Source organism: Alnus glutinosa, chromosome 12 (assembly GCF_958979055.1).
Source record: "Alnus glutinosa chromosome 12, dhAlnGlut1.1, whole genome shotgun sequence".
Classification (NCBI taxonomy): domain Eukaryota; kingdom Viridiplantae; phylum Streptophyta; class Magnoliopsida; order Fagales; family Betulaceae; genus Alnus; species Alnus glutinosa.
The window spans coordinates 8,758,022-8,776,982 of record NC_084897.1 but is presented as its reverse complement, the minus strand read 5'-3'; the positions used below and the strand labels follow the sequence as shown (position 1 = coordinate 8,776,982).

At 38.7% G+C, this 18,961-nt stretch overlaps 2 protein-coding genes across 2 annotated transcripts; one reads left to right on the top strand and one right to left on the bottom strand.

The window, feature by feature from the left end:
- Positions 1 to 3,735: 3,735 nt before the first annotated feature.
- LOC133851998 (protein LIFEGUARD 4) lies at positions 3,736 to 6,078 on the top strand. Its single transcript, XM_062288648.1, has 4 exons — positions 3,736 to 4,180; positions 4,300 to 4,413; positions 5,317 to 5,474; positions 5,586 to 6,078. Exons 1-4 carry the CDS (start codon positions 3,931 to 3,933, stop codon positions 5,790 to 5,792), a joined length of 729 nt encoding a protein of 242 aa, XP_062144632.1. The 5' UTR covers positions 3,736 to 3,930; the 3' UTR covers positions 5,793 to 6,078.
- Positions 6,079 to 6,982: 904 nt separating this feature from the next.
- On the bottom strand, positions 6,983 to 13,110 carry LOC133851997 (VAN3-binding protein). The gene is made up of 7 exons (XM_062288647.1): positions 12,727 to 13,110; positions 12,174 to 12,299; positions 10,666 to 11,098; positions 7,983 to 8,213; positions 7,788 to 7,837; positions 7,636 to 7,693; positions 6,983 to 7,516 (listed from the first exon to the last, which is right to left on the bottom strand). The coding sequence occupies exons 1-7, from the start codon at positions 13,096 to 13,098 to the stop codon at positions 7,302 to 7,304; spliced, it is 1,485 nt and encodes a 494-aa protein (XP_062144631.1). The 5' UTR covers positions 13,099 to 13,110; the 3' UTR covers positions 6,983 to 7,301.
- Positions 13,111 to 18,961: the final 5,851 nt, after the last annotated feature.

Here is an 18,961-nt window from a genome sequence, read left to right as displayed (position 1 = left end):
TGGATATGTTGAGTTCTATTCAGCGGGAGGTCAACTCTATCAGTGTTAGAGTGGAGCAGTGCCAGATCAACATTCAGGAGTGCCTCAAGCGCTATCATCCATCTCGTGATGATGAGGATTGAGTGTTATTGTTACTCATTTTTTTTATGTGCTTTCTTGGCTCTTGTTTGAGACAATTTACTTTTATTCTTCTTATTTTGAATATTAGTAATTTTGCTACTATGGATCTTATATACTCTATTTACCCTTGTCCTTTTGAGACAAAAAGGGTGAGTATTTTTATAACTGTGGTTTTTCTATACTCTGTTTACCCTTTGTCCTTTTGAGACAGAAAGGGGGAGTCCTTTTATTTTTGGACTGGGATTGTATTTTTAAACCGGTCAAGTGATTTTTGTTCCAAAATGGCCAAATGGGGAGTTTGTTAGTTTGATTGGCTTCATTCTATTGACAAAATCACTATCATGTAATGTTGTTGTCGTAAACAAGGTTACTGTTTTATTCAGAATCTCCAGTTTATTAGAGTTTATTTCTCTAAAGATAGAAAGAGCCTTATTATGACAAGTTCAGTGTTACAAGCATCAAGAAGGCAATTTTAGAAGACCCAGGAAGATTCTGCACAGTTGACAAGTCAGAAAAATTCGGATTCATTGTTTCCGTCCAGACGGCCCAATCATGCGTCCAGATGCCCTCCAGTGTTTAGAGGATTCTGACAAGCTCAACGTTGCATCCGTCCAGACGGCCTAGTCATGAGTCCGAATGCCCTCCAATGTCTAGAAGATTCTGACAAGCTCAGCATTGCATCAGTCCGAACGTCAGGGCAACACGTCCGGACGCTCTTCAGAGTTCGAGAAGATTCTAGATTTCCTTTGCAGACACGGATCGTGGAAGACAGCTTGCAACTGTATGGACACTAGGGCAACACCATCTGGACGCAACCTTAATAAAGAAAGCGTGAAGCGCGTTATGGAAAGGCGGTTGCACAGTTCACCGTCCTTACGCTCTTTGCTTCCGTCCGGACGCCGCCTAGAGAAATCCGAATCAGTGGTGATTTAGGTTTTCTAAGCTTATAAATAGAGGCCTCTAGACTTGTATTTTTCACAGAATTCGGTATTGAAGTCTCTATAGCTTAGAGAGGGTGTTTAAGGAAACATTGTGAAGATCTGAAAGCTCTCTAGCTATTGACGGTGTGCTGTTACTTTGTTCGTGTGAGTCTAGCTTAGAGATGAGCCCTAAGCTAAAGGAATCAATTGAAGACCCTTTCAAGTAGGAGACTTGGTTGAGAGGCGTTCACGTTGGGTTACGTGTCAGAGAGCAAGATATGATCGTTGTATAAGGGTATGCAAGTGTTATTGTCTTATTACTAGCTTTGTCTTATGAATAGTGGAATTCTTGGATTTGGCTGCCCTGGAGTGGTCTTTCTCTTAATTGAGTTTCTACTTCGTTAACAAAAGATCTATCTCATTTAAATTCCACACTTATGATATTTTGTTACACATTGTTCACACACACACCGTAAATTAGAAGTCTATTTCAAGATCCTCAAATTCTTTTAATTTATTCTCAAGTGCATCAGCAGAATTAAACATCATGGTATTCTCAAATTTTAAAGAGTTAATCAAAGCATGTGATGCAGACAATTGAATGATTAAAGACTATTTTTCTTACTTAACCTTTTTAAGTTCTCTATTGGAATTCACAAAGAGTTTACTTATTCTTAAATTATCTTTAGAGAATTCATTATTAAAATCATCTTCAAAGAACTCAGAAGAATTTATATTAAAATGAGTAATGGATCACACTCAGGAAATTAATCCAAAAGGAGTGTACCCGCTCTGATACCAATTGAAAATAAATAGACTCCTAATTTAAATGTGTGTGTGATCAATTTGTGTAACAAAATATCTAAATGCAGAATTAAAAGAAGACAGATACTTTGTTAACGAAGTGGAAACTTAATTAAGAGAAAAATCACTCCATGACAGCTAAACTCAAAAAATCTACTATTCAGAAGACAAAACTAGTTACAAGACAGTAATACTCACATAACCAGATACAGTAGTCGTACCTCTAACTGACACATACTTATAAGTGAACGCCTCCCAACCAGGTCTTCTACCTGAAGGGGTCTTCAATAGATTCATTTAGCTTAGGGCTCCTCTATAAGCTAAACTTCAAACGATCAAATCACACAAAGAAAAACGGTTAGAGAGCTAACAAATCTCACAATTTCTACCTAAACACCCTCTCTAAGCACAATAGAATTCAATACCAAATTCTGTAAATAATACAAGCGTAGAGACCTCTATTTATAGGCTTTAGAAGACCTATTACAATACTGATTCGGAGTTATCTGGGCAGCGTCCGGACCTAGATAGTGGGCGTCCAGATGGTAAGCAGCAACCGACTTCTATTACGCGCTTCACGGATTTCTTCATTAAACTTCAGCCTCCGCATCCGGAAGGTGTTGCCCTAGCATCTGGACGATTGTATGCTGTCTTCATCAACCGTGTATGTTGAGCTGTTTAGAATCTTCTCGAACACTAACGGGCGTCCGAATGTTTTTCTGGGCCGTCTGGACAGTCAACTGGGGGACCGACTTTGTTTCTTTCTGAACTGCAGAATTTGCCTTCTAGATGCTTGTGACACTAATACTTGTCATATTAAGACCTTTCCATAGTTGAGAAAACATGCTCTGAATATTTTGTAAAACTCTGAATAATTACGACGTCCCTGTTTCAGCAATACACTAATAATATAGCAATGATTTTGTCAACAGAATGTAGCCAATAAAACTAACAATGTCCATTTATTTAAGTTAGAATATGGAGATGAAAGTCCTGATCTTGAGTAGTCTCGAAAATGGGCTTAGGAGGCGCGCTGTTTCCAAGCTATTGCGGATAGTACGTGAAAGTCTGTTTATCCGAGATAGGATATGGACATGAAAGTCCTGATCCCGAGTAGTCTAAGAAATGGGCCTAGGAGGCGCACTGTTTCCGAGCTATTGGTGGTCGTCTAATGACATTTGTAAACTGGATTTTATTTGATAACATAAATGGATACATTTAGTGAAAATATTTTTTCAGATGTTCCGCATTTCTTGGTGGCCTCCGTAATCTTTTTCCCTCGTATGTTTCCAGATGATAAGCCCTTGCTCGGTGGCACCAAGTCACCCTGTAAGGCCCTTACCAGGTTGGGCCAAGCTTGCCCTCTTCCAGGTGTAAAGACCTCAAGCCAGTGGAATTTTATGATATTGATATGGCATCAACAGACATGAAAGAAGGGTGGACATTATTAGGTTCTTTTCTTTTCTTTTCTTTTATTTTTCTTTTTTAAGACATGTCATTTATTCTCTCCGGTTCATTTGAATAGGAGACCATCCGGTTAGTTTACTTGGAGGGTATAATTGTCCACTCAAAATATAAAAAGACAATTATACCCTTAAAATAAGACTAATCGAATCTTCTCCCGTTGAGAGGATTCTTGTCTACTTTGCCATCTATTTTCATTAAAAAAAAAAAAAAAAAATCCCAATGTTGCAGGAAAGTAGAAACAGCCCAAAGAGTTTTTGTCTGCAAAGGAATTTAATCCCCCAGTTTATACTTCCGCTTAATTTTCTCACAAGGAAAAGGAACATATACCAAAAACATTCTTTTCCCACCTCTAGAACTTTTCCGCTCCTTCCACTTCTCTACAAAGCACGTTCCACGTGTCAATCTCTCCTTCAACCCGCAAAAGAACCACACGTTTACGCGATGCATCAAGAACTTTCTCATCTCCCTCTAAAACCGCTCTTCTTACCCATCACCTCCCCCAACCGTCTCGCATTCCTCAGGCCTAAACACTAAGCCCTCAACTTTCCCGACAGTCGTTCGCTATTCACCCTTAACTGATAGGATAATTCTGGTTTTGTTCTTTGGATTTACGAGGAAGATGTGGCCCCAACCTTACCGGAAGAGTGACGTGGAGGCCGGAGCGAGGCCTCTCTACCCGATGATGCTTGAGAGCCCGGAGCTTCGGTGGTCCTTCATTCGCAAAATCTATTCGATCCTGACCGTGCAGTTGCTTGCTACCATTGTTGTCGCCGCCACAGTCGTTTCGGTCCGTCCAATCGCAACCTTCTTTGTCAGCACCGGGGCCGGGCTCGCCCTCTACATCGTGCTCATCATCATGCCCTTTATCGGTATGTAACTTTCATGTTTTGCGAAACCACTTTTTTGGAACTACTTTTTTTGTGCTTCTGTCTTTCTGTTTTATAAATTTTGATGTTTGATGTTTTTGTGGCTTTGTGGAATGTGGCAGTGCTATGCCCCTTGTACTACTACCACCAGAAGCACCCGGTGAATTACTTTCTTCTCGGGATTTTTACCATTTCTCTGGCGTTTGTGGTTGGATTGACTTGTGCATTTACCAGTGGTAAGTAATGCTGTTTTTGATTTCGTTTTCCATGTATATAATGTATATTGCTAGATTTGGCACATATTTCTGTATTTATGGTTGGGAATTGTAATTACCTTGTTTTTGCGGGTTGAGCAAGTGAGATTTCTGTTGGTTATGCATAGAAGAAGAAGCTATTGGAATTGAAACCCTAGTTCAGGATTAGGATGTTTAATTGTGGTATTTGGGTGTTGTAAGGAGGAGGAATTGTAATTACCTTGTTTTTGCTTGTTGAGCAAGTGAGATTTCTGTTGGTTATGCATAGAAGAAGAAGCTTTTGGAATTGAAACCCTAGTTCAGGATTAGGATGTTTAATTGTGGTATATGGGTGTTGTAAGGAGGAGGAATCCTAATTAAATTTGCAAGTAGAAACTTTATCATTTTGGTTGCCTTTGTCCTGGATGATATAGCGGATTCTATGGTAGAGTGGACTTTTAGAAGGGGAGGAAGAGAAGTTTTACAAACAAGTGCTCTTGGGAGATGGGTAGTCATTGGAAAGGATGTAATTTCAGGGACTATTTTGAGATGGTTTTTGAAATCCATGTTTTCATTTCTTAATTGCCCAGCAGCTTAAAAACTGTAGTTTTCGGGTTAGAGATCCGAAATGGTGGAGACTCCATGAGTTAGTGTCCTTAATTATAGGGTAATTACTTGCTTCTGTTAGGCCTTCATTATAGGAAAATAGTCAAGGCTCTATAATTTCATATTCTTTAGTTCTTTTTATGAGAGAATTATTTTTGTTTAGTCGTCACATTAATATTGGGATTTCTTGTCGATTTTGGTCATTAAGCTTGTGTTGCACATTGTTGCTTGGCATGTTTTATTGTAAGGAGTTATGTCTGACCTTTTGCGATCTTTGTTTGGTATTTCAACTGGAAACAGGGAAGGTTATATTGGAATCCGTCATTCTGACGACTGTGGTTGTCGTGAGTCTCACTCTGTACACATTTTGGGCAGCAAGGAGAGGCCATGATTTCAACTTCCTTGGGCCCTTCTTGTTTGGCGCTGTTATGGTTCTTATGGTATTCGCTATAATTCAGGTATGCTGATTATCCCACATCGGTGGTTCCCTGAATCTTTATGACATCCCATTTGAATTTGGTGCATCTAGTTTGCTAATAGTGGGTTGGTATTCTTATATCTGGCTGCAGATTCTGTTTCCGCTCGGCAGGATTTCTGTGATGATCTACGGGTGCTTGGCGTCACTGATATTCTGTGGGTACATAATTTACGACACTGACAACTTGATCAAACGCTATTCCTATGATGAGTACATCTGGGCTGCAGTCTCCTTGTATTTAGACATCATCAACCTCTTCCTGTCGCTTTTAACTATTTTCAGAGCTGCCGATGCTTGAGGAAATAATTTTGAACTCTGCTTCTCTTACGTGTTTGGATCAAAGACAAAATTGTTGTCAACAAGTAAATGTTCTTACTTCTCCCAACCCCCACGTTCACCGGTTCTAAACCATTCTAGTAATTGTACTGACAAATAGTTTACTTTATTTTGTTCAGTTGCAAATATACATGCTTTTCGTTTTACCGTTTTGTTGATAATGGAAGGGAGCAATTTGAAACAATAGTGTACTTTGCCATTTCTATTTGGACTGAGGGAGCTTAATGGTCCAGTGAATTGGACTGAAAGATTGAAATGTTGGGTTGTGGGTTCTGCTCCCGAATGAGCACTGAGATTTGTGGCATCTCGTATTTTTAGTAGCCTTTTAAAGATAATCTTATCTTTACTACTCTACAAAATGAACAGTACATATTTTGCTTGCATAGGATTTATCTGATAATTTTTTATGTTGCTCACAAATTTAACACGAAATTAAGGTTCGACATGAATTTAATACGAAATTAGTGAGTCATAATTAAAGGGTATGATTATGTATATAATTGAATTTGACACATGAAATTAGTTAATTAGAGTTGAGATGTATAACTAACCTGATTAATTAAATAGATTGAATTAAAATGGACTAATATGTGTCAGTGATCAAGGGCTGACCGAGCCATTTGCTGAATGGAGGTTGGTGCGACGTTCATGCAAGGTCAGTAACCCTAAGATGAGGATATGAAGTGTCTTGTGTTTGTTTTTGCTACGTCTCTTGCTTGCTACTGAAGGTTTCTTTCGCTGTTGACAATGAAATTTGCGTGCATGTATACGTGTCGTGATACGCCTCAGAAAAAATCTCATTTTCCAAATGGTTTTGCACGAACTTTGGAAATACAAACATAATCTCAACTTGATCCCGAGTCAGCCTTCACCCTGTTCTTAATCGACTCACTTAATCTCCCAACAATGGAAGCCTAATCACATTTTGCTTGTTCTTCTGCTTTTGCTTTTTTGATCAAGACCGTTTTACTTTCTACTTCCCATTGTTTTCTTTCTTGTGACTGGCTGAAGTGGCCATATTATAGTTTTACCTTAAAGGTCATGTCAGGTTGGGCAAGAGGACTAAGCAATGCCAACTGGATTTACAAGCACCTTATTGATTGAAAATTTTATGACAAATAAGCATATAACAACTGGATTTACAAGCAACTGTTTGATTGAAAATGTTTACACAAATAGCATATAACAACTGGATTTACAAGCAACTGTTGATTGAAAATGTTAAGACAAATAGCATATATTCATAAAATAATTAATTAATACGATTCATACATGAAATCATAGTCAAAAAGCAGGCCAACTGATCGAATTTTTACTCTTGCTTCAACTCAAAGCAGCCTATATCCCTTTCCGACTCGTTTCTCCTTTCCTTCTAAAGCATTGAAAGCTGTATCTACTATCTTTTGCTTTTGCATAGGGCCCTTTACCTATCTCCCTAGTCAGATCAAATTGATGCCAGTAGACAAAAACTTTACCCAGAATGAGAGTTCTTTCTTTCTGCCACAATGTAAAGAAGCCTTGAAACTCCTTGAGTCCAGATGTCATATTCTCTCTGGTTCTTGCACTCGAACTCCACAATACCTCGTGTTTCAGTCTTCAATCCGAAGTAACAACGCTGCTCTCCCCCATCAAACAAGTGTCTTCCCGGCCATGCTGGCATGTCCTTGTACACCTCCATTACCACATCTGCGATTCCAAATTACAAATTATAAACCTATTTTTTGACTTTGTTATCAAAAAGCAACCTATTTTGTATTGAAGGAGAAAAGAAAGTGGAAAAGCTGATAAAGATAACAGTGATTTACTCTTTTTCTTTTTGGTGATGGTCCCTGCAACATGTTTGCTCTTCATCTTTAGCATTACCTGAACAAAGTGAAAGCAGGGCTTATGATAAATGAAATAGCATAATACCACTTACTGACCGTTATCATTAGTTGTTTTGAATAAGGAAGCAAACCTGGCCCGTCCGATGAATATAAACAGAGACAATCTTCCAATGAAGATCACCTGCACGACAAATACAACATTTATTTATTATGTCTAGGACTTATTAGTTCAGAAAATGAACCAAAAAAAAAAAACAAAACAAAACAAAACAAAACAAAAAGAGTAAAAAGAGTTTGATATCACAGAACTCATTTTTGATGATTACCTTCGCGGGTGCGTTTCAGGAGTTCGCTGCCCCTAGCAAGAAGGTCCAGGCCATTGTTGCCTAGAAAATTCTCTACAGGGGCAAGTTCTCCACTAGAGCTGCCACTGGGATGACCGTTATTTCCATTACCACAAAGTCCGATTCCCATTCCTCTGTCCACCGGTGTAACAGCTGCAATATTCCACACTTCCTTCAATGTTCTTGCCTTCAAGGTTGCTGCCCCACGTAGAGCTGCATACAAAGTACATGGTTCAATAGGAGTGACATTTTATCCCTCAAGACCCTAGCCATATAGGTTCAATGACAAAAGCAAATCTGATTCTTCTGGTATGCGTCCTAGACATATATCAGTCAGACCGTCTTCAGTTTACTATGCCTAACCTCTCCTTTTTCATTGAGTCGCCTCAATAGAGTGTTTGGTAAAGCTCTTGCTCAGACGTTACGAAGGATGTCACCTTTACCATGAGAAAAATTGGACTTAACAGGGGGGCTTTGGTATCACTCTTACTCAGCATCCCTAATTACATAAATGTTGTCATTATCGTTCCTTTCAAAAATTGTGTTTCAAACTACCCAATAACCCATGGAATGTCGGGTCTGTTTGCTAACCCTTCCCTCTTTTCTTTTTCTTTTCCTCACAAAAAATTTAAAACTCATTTCTCCTTCATGTCACATCAAAATACTTTTTCAATCAAAACACAAAAAACACTTCTTAAAAAGGGTTACCAAACACCACTCATATGTTCAAACTGGCAATATAAAATAAAATAAAAAGAATATCAAAGAAATTGTCAAAAATCCAAAAGCAACCATTCAAATAAAATAAGAAAGCAAGCTCAAATGATCAATTTCTTGGCAAGATAATAAAAGTTAGATTACTTGTCACTCTTTCAGGTTATCCTTTTCTTTTTATAGATAAACTTCTCTCTCATAATATATGATATATATATTGTAACACGAAGGCATATGTGGGAACCATTATGGGGCCAGACTTTGGCCCGAAAGGTGTTCTGGACAGGATACTATATGTTGGCCCACCATGCAAAAGAATTCCAACAAGATGGTGAAGAAATTTAAGAAATGCCAGGAGTTCTCCAACATACTGAGATGCCCACCCAAAGAGCTAACACCCATCTCATCACTGCGCTTTGCGCAGTGAGGGATGGACATAGTTGGGTCCCTCCCGTTAGGAATGGGCCAAGTGAAGCTTGTTGTGGCTGTAGTGGACCATGTCACAAAGTGGGTAGAGGCAAAGGCTTTGGCTACAACCACCTAGAAGAATATCGAGAAGTTTGTATGGTGCTTGATAGTCTACCGGTTCGGAATTCTGCATGCATTAGTGCAAGACGTACAATAGAGAGCAATTTGACAACAAGGCCTCTCAGGATTGGTTTACCCAACTCGGGATCAGAAATTACTACTCGTCTCCTAAGTCCTAGGCACTCACAGAAGCCACCAACAAAACCATCTTTCGGATGATAAATGCTCGACTGGATAAGTCCAAGTGTTTTTGGTCAGAAGAGCTCCCGGAGCTCGCCACCTAGCATCCACCGGTCCATTTCCCCAAGGCAGGCATTCATTATGACATTTCACATTTTCGACTACCTTGATAAAATGACTATGATTGTGCCATCTGGCAGAAAGCGGCGAGGTGCATGCCTCAAGTTCCTCAAAACGGCTTATAACCACACTATCTACCAGTAGGCCAGCGAGGCCTTACCCGCTCTTCAAGGGTAGTTAAGCATTAAACCCTTGAACTCCAAGAAACCATTTGCAGTAAACACCTATACAAGAAGGATCAGGATCCCCTACAATTAAGCATTACAACATGCCAGAATCAAGGAATGGGTCCATCAAGGCCCAGGTAGGCATGGCACGGCACACTACATCCCTTTCTCCTCGTGCACGTGGTTGAACAATTATGATCATATTATAAGATAGAGTATCCACCCTTACTTTTTGCCTATTTAAAATCAACTTAATAAAAGGTCCCGTTAGAGCATCCCACTAAAGAAAAGCAATTCTTTGGGGGAAGCCGCCTTCCATATTGATCCCTTACCTTTGGCGCCTAGCAGATCCCACTTACCAATTGAAAGTGGGAACCACAATCCTATAAAAAAAAAAAAACGTAATAACCCACCAGGTACGGGATGACTTCGCTTTTTTACCTACATTTTGGTAATTTGCCTCTTTATTCGCCTACTAACTTAAGCAACGGACGTGATTTCACCGTTATCCCAGCTAGCCACTCTAACCTTTTTTGTCCTCCTACCAGGTCTCATTTGTCAGACATTTGGCGTGAGATATGTGTTAACATATATATATATAAATCTTTAATATACTACCATAGCCTAATTTTATCACAAACAGGATGCAATTCTGTGTCTCCCATGCCAATATGTCTCATACATAGATTCCCAAAAGGATAAAATTAACTTCACGACTTGGAGAGTTGATTTTTCATTTTTAGATGTATTTTGGGCATATTGATTGATGTATTTTGAACACTACAAATCATATTGCAAAAATATTATAAGTTGACGTGATTAAGAAATATTTCTTACTTCCATTTATACTTTGAATGGTATTAATTATTAACCCCAAGATCACTCGTTCCTTAAACCCTTCCCCACATGCAGGAGACTCAAAACGTACAGTTAATCTCTAGTCTAATCAAACTTACCCGTAGCTGCTCCAGCTGTAAGAGTAACGATATCGTCATGAGAACGGACATTAACAGCAGAGCTGACTACGGAAGCAAGGTGATCACGCTCAGCTCCCATGGCTTCTGCAGCCTCCACACACTGCGCGGCTACTAGTGTGGCGGCTGATGCCACGGCCATGTCAGTCTTGGCCGACTGCTCATTATTTCCTGAGGCCGAAGAGGCTGCTGTGGCTGCCGTAATGGCTGCTATGGCCGCCGCCAGTGCAGCAACCGAAACAGCTGCGTGGATCTGGGCATTGTGGGTTCTGGTTTCCTCTTTCTTCTTCTCTCGCCTGTCCTTCAACCACCTCCCAACTGTTTTGGCTCCACCGCCGGGGTTGCCATTGGCATTGCCAGAACTGGCACGGCCTCCATTGAATAGGGGATGTATGGTGTTGTTGGCACGGAAAAACTGCACGCACAAACAAATACAACATGATTTAGTATCTCTAAAGACGAATTAAAGGGTGTGTTTGTACTTTAGATGGTCTCAAATCTCAGTGTGTGTTACTTTTTCGCATGCTTTTACGTAAGTAATTATAGAAACAAACTTTGAACGCGCGGGACTATCATTACTCGTATTCATAAAAATATTATTAAGATTTTTTAATTAATCTTATACCATACGTGTCTGATATGCTTTCATTTCTCACCATGGATGTGCGGACAAATAATTATATATTATTTTTTTTTGAAAAGAAACTTAAAAGGGTCCCATTCAAGAAGAGCTTTCAATCTGGAAGATATGTTCCACAGTGTCTTAATTAATTGATTAGTTCAAGGGAAGATTGTGCAAATTAAAGAACAGAAAATGCAACGGCTTTCGTCACAATGATCAATGATGCATTCCCTTACGCAATCTGCTGGCAGATTTGGCTTCCTTTTCACTGTTTTTCAGTCGAGTGAAATGACTGATTTACGTGACAGCACAGTGCTGTGTAAATAATAATAATAATAATATATACAAAAAGGCTTTTTAATATTCATATGTTTCCAAAAGTGCCTTACGGCCGTATGTCGTTGAGCTGAGAGATCCAAATCCGATTATGGAAATGCTACAGCTTCCATCAGAAGCAAAAGATATGGGGAGAGTATGCAGGCATCAGTGCCGGTTCCTCTATAACCAAAAGAGGCAACATGACAAGACCAGAGTAAAGCTAGCTTCAATTCAATTTTACCACAAGATTATTATTAGAAGAGCTCGAGTTCCAAGGCCTTAAAAGCTCCTCGGCCCAACCGAGCCTCAAAATATCTCGAGGAAAATTGTAAAACCAAAGGCACCTATTTTGTTGGCCTGTTGGGAAAAAATTTGAAAGCAAAACCCAAAAGATAACAAAAGAAAGAGTGCGATTACGAACAACGATTATGTGGCAGAGAGAAACAGCAGAAAGCTGAGATATTCTATTGAGATATATATTAATCACTAAAAAATAATCAAATTATATCTTGAAAGGAATATGGGAGTCTTGATCAATAAGAGCAGAAACCTTAACAACATCGTCAAATTCCTCCGAAGGAGAAACTGGTGGGCTCTCTGTTCCTGTTAAAGAACCCAGGCCGTTCAAAGGTTCGCTACTGTGAGATAGCCTCCCTGACGTCAATGGCGACACTTCCTGTAAAAAAATCAACGAAGCAACTAAGCACTTCAAAACCCAAATAAAGAAGAGATTAAAAAAGAAAAAGCTTCGTAGAGTGGATGCTCCTCTGCTTTTCCTCTGTTTGGTTCCCATGAAAGAATGAGAAGAAAAAGCTAAAAGTTGAGTTCTTTTCAAAGTACACACATGCATTTTCTTTTTGTTTCTTTCATTCTTGGTGCAAAACGTATCGTACACTATTGAAAACCGGAAAAAGAAACAGATTGATGGAAAGGGATCCTCTGTTTTTTTATGCTTAGTGTGGTATCAGGGAAGAATGAGAAACAAGAAAAGAATTGCAAGAAATGACTTAAAAATCTCCAGGCAGTTTCTTGCGTTTTTCTCACTCTTTCTTGAGAGCCAAACAGAGTTCAAAACTTTCTGAAACACGAATCTAAGTAGACACCTCTCTAACAGACTGTGACATAATGCGGTCAAGAACAAGCTGGGAAGTAGTAGAGGAAGCGAAAGAGAACTGGTTCCCAGAAAGTGTACTTGGCGGAAGCTCCTCTGACTCGCCAGAGATATCTTCGGGTATAGAATTGGTGGTACAAGAAGAAGATCCACTAGCTGACTTGGAAGCCATGCATGAATAAGAAGAATGATTAGGAGGAGGAGGAGTAGGAGGAGCCAGAGCTTTGGAGACTTCAAGAGCCGAAGCACTCCATGACCTCGACAGAAACTCCATTGGCAATCTTGGGCTCTCCGGCAGCTGGGTTCCGCCGCGAGGGGTGGACCCAGCACGTCGAGAGTTCCTTGGTAGAAACCTCTCTTCCATGAGAGTGGGTGGTTTTTGGGGTTTTGGAGAGAGGTGGAGGGGCTTCGGGGGTGTTATATAGGGCAAGGCCTGGTCAACTGTGACTAAAGTTGATAAGAATATGGTCAAATGGCATATCCAGGTGTACTTTGGGATGCCACGGTGGATTGATTAAGGCCTGTTCCTCTGTGCAATAATTTTAATCTGACCGGTTGATTTTAAACAGTCTAATTGTAGACGTCGTATTCTTCTAGCGCCTCTTTAATAATAATTAGTCTTCATAAAAACGCAAGAAATATAGGAGTATGGCATTTAGAATTATTCTGCCATCCTATATATTAAAAATCTTTAAAAAAAATAAATGTGCTACACATTTTCTTTACGTATTTTTATTTTCAAAAATTATTATTAAATTTGTAGGGTTATACGAGAGATTCATATAAATCTCTCAAATTCAATAATAATTTTAAAAGTAAGAGGATAAGAAGAGTAAATTAAATGAATCAGTTCTCTATAACAAAATCTTTCCAACCACAATAGACTCTGTTCTAACTTTCCTTGCTGCCGACCTCAACACTAAACCATCATTAACGATTTCTCACCACCAAAGATGCTTTGGCCGCTCCTAGCTGCTCTGGGAATAGTTCGACCATTGCTAACTTGACCATTAGGAGTGGTCATACTCGTGGGCAAAAGAATTAAACGATTTAGTCACCTTCAAAGCTTGTTTGAGGCCGGTGGTTAAATCACCCATTTAGTCATATGGGTGATTTGATCCCTCTCTATGACTGTTTCGTGGCTTGCATGACACATTTTTTTAAGTTTTCTTTCATTCCTTTGCATTGTCCCAATATGGACAATTTATTTTAAATAAATCATCTTTTATTTTAAATGAACAATTCAAATAAATATTATTGTACCCTATATAATACTCATTACATTAACTATTTATTGCGGTGGATCTCAACCCATTGAGGCTAATTCAACAATATTATTGTTTGAAGAGATTATAATTGGTATAAAATTAATACACATTTTAAGAACGCTTTTTTGACAAAAGGGCAAAAGTGAAAAGAAAAAGAAAATGCTTTGTTAACCATGTGGCCGATCTTGCTAAAAAAGAAGAATGCTTAGCTGGGTTTTTGGTTTGGCATTTCTCTTCACGTGGTAGACACGAATTATCAGTAAGTCCAGTTAATGTTGTTGTTATTTGTTAGTGTCCAATTTGAACCAAAGTACTTCATATATGTCGGATAAGACACTTCTTGAGAGGAGTAGAAGTCGATATATATTAAAGTATTTTTTATTAAATGATTAAATTTATCTCTTCATATCAGTTTAAGTTTAATTTTAGAATAAGTGATAATTTAGTATAATATCAGAACTAAAAGTACTGAGTTTCAACCTTGTCTCAATCATTACTCTGGCCCCATTTCAAATAAATATTTTATGTGAGACATCACGTATTAAAAATGAGTTTGAACTCACTGAAAATAGATGTTAAAGTATTGATTAAATAATAAAATTTACCTCATCTCAATAGCTTAAATTATTAAGACAAGTGCCGACATAACCGAATAGAACTTTTGTTTATGAACTCTTGAGGATTTTTGATCTTATGGGATGTCTAATTGATCCCTTATTATATATAAAGTTTGTATGCAATGAACACTACCTTTAGGAAAGAACCAAGAAATTCCTTTTTTCTTTCTAAAAGTAAAAAAGAAAACATCTTTGATCTTGATAATTACAGATTTAACTTGTGTAGAAACAGATTACCGAATGAAAATGGCGCTTGGAGAAGATTCTTTGAAGTTGCATGCATGCTTGACTGGTGCCTTTCAGGTCTTGGGGTCATTTTGGCTCCAACGAGCTCGTAGGCTCTGCTAATCTGTCGGCCTTCCACTTCTGACATGCTACAGTACAGAAACCCTAAGAGGTGACCAAAGTCATTGTGTTTCTTACCTGTCTAAGGTCTTGGCAACGTCCAAGCCCGACAAGCTCGGAGGTCCAAACAAAATTTTAGGTTCAACTCCATGGTCATGGTAATGGTCCTCTTGCCACAAAGCTGCGCACAAGAGAGGGACTTATGCTAAAATGAGCGTGCCTGGCTCCGTCATCATCCTTTGCTTCTTACTAGCCCCACTTATTTTTCTTTTATTTTTATTTCTTGGTCAGCTTTGTTTATCTAAAGGTCATAATTACTGACAAAATGAATACACCCTTTATTCCGTTTGCCTCATTTTCTCGATGATCATTACCACCTTTCGTTTTCATTTCCATTTCAAAATGTGTTTTATACCTTTTTTCTAGGACTTCTCAAATGGCCCCTGTTTTGCTTTTTCTAACAATAGACAAAAGAGCCATTTTGAGATTTATAACTAGCTCCCTCGTTTGTACTTAACTAATTGATATATGGCACTCGCAATAATTTGATGCTAGTCACCAATTATAGTGAGATCCTAAGCCCTATTGCTACTCACCAAATAATTGCACACCGAACAGTTTGAAGTTTAAAAGTGTCTATAAAACGGACAATGGGTGAGGATGGAGACTTGTTGAGGGTGCTGGCGCAGAACATCTACGATGCTTAAGGGTCACTACAAAAAATAAGGTTATTTACGTCTTTCTAAAAAAGTCTTCATCCATGGTAAAAGTAACGTGAAGCATTCTCTGTCCTTTTTTACACGACATATGCAAAAGGCAGTGGTCATTTAGTTTATGGTAAGTTTTTAATGTCGGCAAATTTGATGTCAAAATTTATTTGGTTGTAAGTTTTAATCTAGTGGTTAAGTCGGTAAAGAATTTTATCTAAAACTTAATTCAACTCAAATTGAAAAACCTAGAAGATGTGGTTAAGCCTAATCAATCAAGGAAAGGAGAAAATTAGAATTTCATTAAGTAGAGTTAAAATACGATTTGTCAATTCCAGATTAAGCACGCCTCCATATTTTACCTATAACTTTTGACTAAAGTATCAAATTGTAGTGAAATCAGTGACATTGAAAAGCTAACTAAAAAGACAACAAATATATCTGAAATTGGTTTTCCTTAATTCGGACGTTTACTATGCCAATATATGACCAAAAATCTAGGCGAATGTTTCTGAAATCCTATTTCAACTTGAACTAGATTTTCTTCAGAAGTCTATTTAAAGGGACTTCTAGGCACGAATTTATTAATGATTCTACTCTAGAATTCAGTGTGCTAAGAGAGGGTGTTAGTGTAACAACCCACCCTAAACGACACAATATTGTCTGCTTTTGACTCTCCCGAACTAGACTTCTCAGGAGGTCACCCATCCTTGTCCTACTCTCGCAGAAACACACTTAACTGCGGAGTTTTGATAGGTTATTGGCTATCACGACTTTAAAACGTGTTGTGTCAAGAAGGGTGCGTTTATACATATAAACACATTCTCATTTCTAGGCGATGTGAGACGTCACAATCACCCCCTCTTGGGACTCAGCATCCCCGCTGGCAACCCTCATGGAATCGCCCCATTCTTGTTACCCCAACAAGTGCCTGCTAGCGACCCTCATAAGCTTGTGCACACTCTCCTCATCTCAGGCTAGGCAATGGCTTTGATACCATTTGTAACGACCCACCCTAAACGACATAATATTGTCCGCTTTTGGCTCCTCCGAACCAGACTTCCCAGGAGGTCACACATCCACTACTCTCGCAGGAGCACGCTTAACTGCGAAATTCTGATAGGTTCATGGCCATCACGACTTTAAAACGCATTGTGTCAAGAAATGTGCATTTATACATATAAGCACATCCATGTTCCCAAGTGATGTAGGACATCATAGTTAGACCTAGACTGTTAATGTTAAATCTCTATTAGAGTTTTTGTTATTGTTTAACCATCAATCTTAAACAATTGAAACCAACCGGAGTTCCAATTAAGGAGATCAAAAAGAAGAACTCTCCAGATGTTTTGGTGAGAAGCAGATAAGTTGGTCACTTGTTATAATTCAAAAATATAACGAATGCAAAAGTTTTGTAAGTATTAACATCTTGTAATTCGCGGATTCTTTGTTATTGAATTGATTTCCTGGGTTGGCTATCCCGAAATGATTTTTCTCTTTGGGTTCAAAGAGTTTCCACTTTGTTACCAAATATCTGTGTCAATTACTTTATTGTTTTTCATATTTTGGTGATTGTTTGTTTGTAGTTGATTATATTTTTAATTCCACATTATATTGGCATACACCTATTCAACCCCCCTTCTAGGCATTGTTTGGAGTCTGGTTCATATTTTCAGTTTTAAAAAAATATCACGTCTTTTTAATCGAAAATGTGGAAAACTCACGCCCTAAACAAGAAAACATTAAGGTTTTTCTCAAGTCGTTTCTCAAACGCCTTGCAGATTTAATGTCCTTTATAATGGGACTTTACTTTTTAAGAGTTTAAGTCAAGAAATGACATCAATCAAAATAAATAATTTTTGAAAAAATTACAGTTTAGCCTTTCAAACTATCAGCCGTTTTGCAACTAGCCCCACAAACTGTCAACACTCCGACTCTAGCCTCCCAAACAACCAAAACCTTTGAAAAATGCTCAATTTGGAGAAATATTTTCATATTACCCATGCCACGTGTCATTTTTCAATTAAAAAAATATGAACTAAAAAAATTAAAAAATAATAATTTAAAAAGAAAATTAGAAAATTGGTGTTTGGTTGGCGGGGGTGTTTTTTTTTTTTTTTTTTTGAAAGAAAAAAAAAAAGAGAAAAAAAGAAAAGAAAAGAAAAAGAAATTGGTGTTTGGCCGGCAGGGGGTGGCATGCTAGTGGCCCTAGGGCCGAGGATCGGCAGCAGGCTCGCTTTCGTAATCTTCCTGGACGACGAGATCGTCGATCCGGTGTGTTCCGATGGATCTGAACAGCATGGGTTCGTCGTAGGTCGGCAGTTTGGACGAATTTCAATTTGAGCGCCTACTCCAAATAGGCCAGAGCTTTGCCGGAGAGAATCAGAGGAGGACGAATTTCACCTGTTTACATGCCTTATCCAACATTATCAAGAAATCCCGTAAACTCGTGTAAACCCTCGTTCTCCCCTACTTTCCAGTGCTCTTTACCAAAGCCATGATTTTCTTTTCTTCCTCTAGGAGATACGTGACATCAATCTCAGCATTCTTGATGTAGAACAGCCCGAGGAGTCGCCTTGGAGCATTCATTGTATCATCTCGGACATTGTCCGAGATGGAGATTCTGGAGCACCTCGGAGCATTCATTGTATCATCTCGAACATTGTTTGAGATAGGGATTCTGAAGTGCCTTGGCAGATCGATAATGTCGACTGGGTAAAGAGCCGAGACCCAGTTCGGTGAATCCACCCAGTTCGTTGAATCCAAGCTGAATACTTTTTGTTGGCAAATCAGTCGAAGACTAAGATTTCTGGAGAGAAACAGCCATACCGATTTCCTGGGATTCCCTAGAAGATTCCATTGCTGACTTCATGGAGATTTTGTTGACTTTCCGTATTTTAGTTATTAATGGATACGTCTTCCTTTTCCTTAAATCAATGGATTACCTTGTCCATCAAATCTCCTTCATTAAGGAAGATTTGATGATATATTTTCATATTATTTAATTCTTTTGTAAGCTTTTAGGGTTTGCTATAAAAGGAAGAGACAATGTAAGAATGGGGATTATTATTGATTATCATTGAATGAAAGTTTGTTTTTCCTCTTCAACTTGCGAGTTGAACTTGGTGCTTGAGAACACAGCTTCTCTTCACTTGTATCCGCCTGCGCTACGTCAATTGGTATCAGAGCCTTGACTATCCTGGTTTGATGGCAAGAGACGGAAACGATGGCAACCACTCTGACGGCAAAGAATGTGGAGTGTAGGCCCTTTGGGCAGCCAAAGACACCCG

What these genes read in the sequence shown, in the direction of transcription:
- LOC133851998 (XM_062288648.1), top strand. Translation starts at nt 3,931, where the DNA reads ATGTGGCCCCAACCTTACCGGAAGAGTGACGTGGAGGCCGGAGCGAGG. An exon ending in CATCATCATGCCCTTTATCG is followed by an intron (nt 4,181 to 4,299) that starts GTATGTAACTTT and finishes GGAATGTGGCAG; the next exon opens with TGCTATGCCCCTTGTACTAC. An exon ending in TGGTATTCGCTATAATTCAG is followed by an intron (nt 5,475 to 5,585) that starts GTATGCTGATTA and finishes ATCTGGCTGCAG; the next exon opens with ATTCTGTTTCCGCTCGGCAG.
- LOC133851997 (XM_062288647.1), bottom strand. Translation starts at nt 13,098, where the DNA reads ATGGAAGAGAGGTTTCTACCAAGGAACTCTCGACGTGCTGGGTCCACC. An exon ending in AATTTGACGATGTTGTTAAG is followed by an intron (nt 11,099 to 12,173) that starts GTTTCTGCTCTT and finishes TTGTGCGTGCAG; the next exon opens with TTTTTCCGTGCCAACAACAC. An exon ending in CATCACCAAAAAGAAAAAGA is followed by an intron (nt 7,517 to 7,635) that starts GTAAATCACTGT and finishes TTGGAATCGCAG; the next exon opens with ATGTGGTAATGGAGGTGTAC.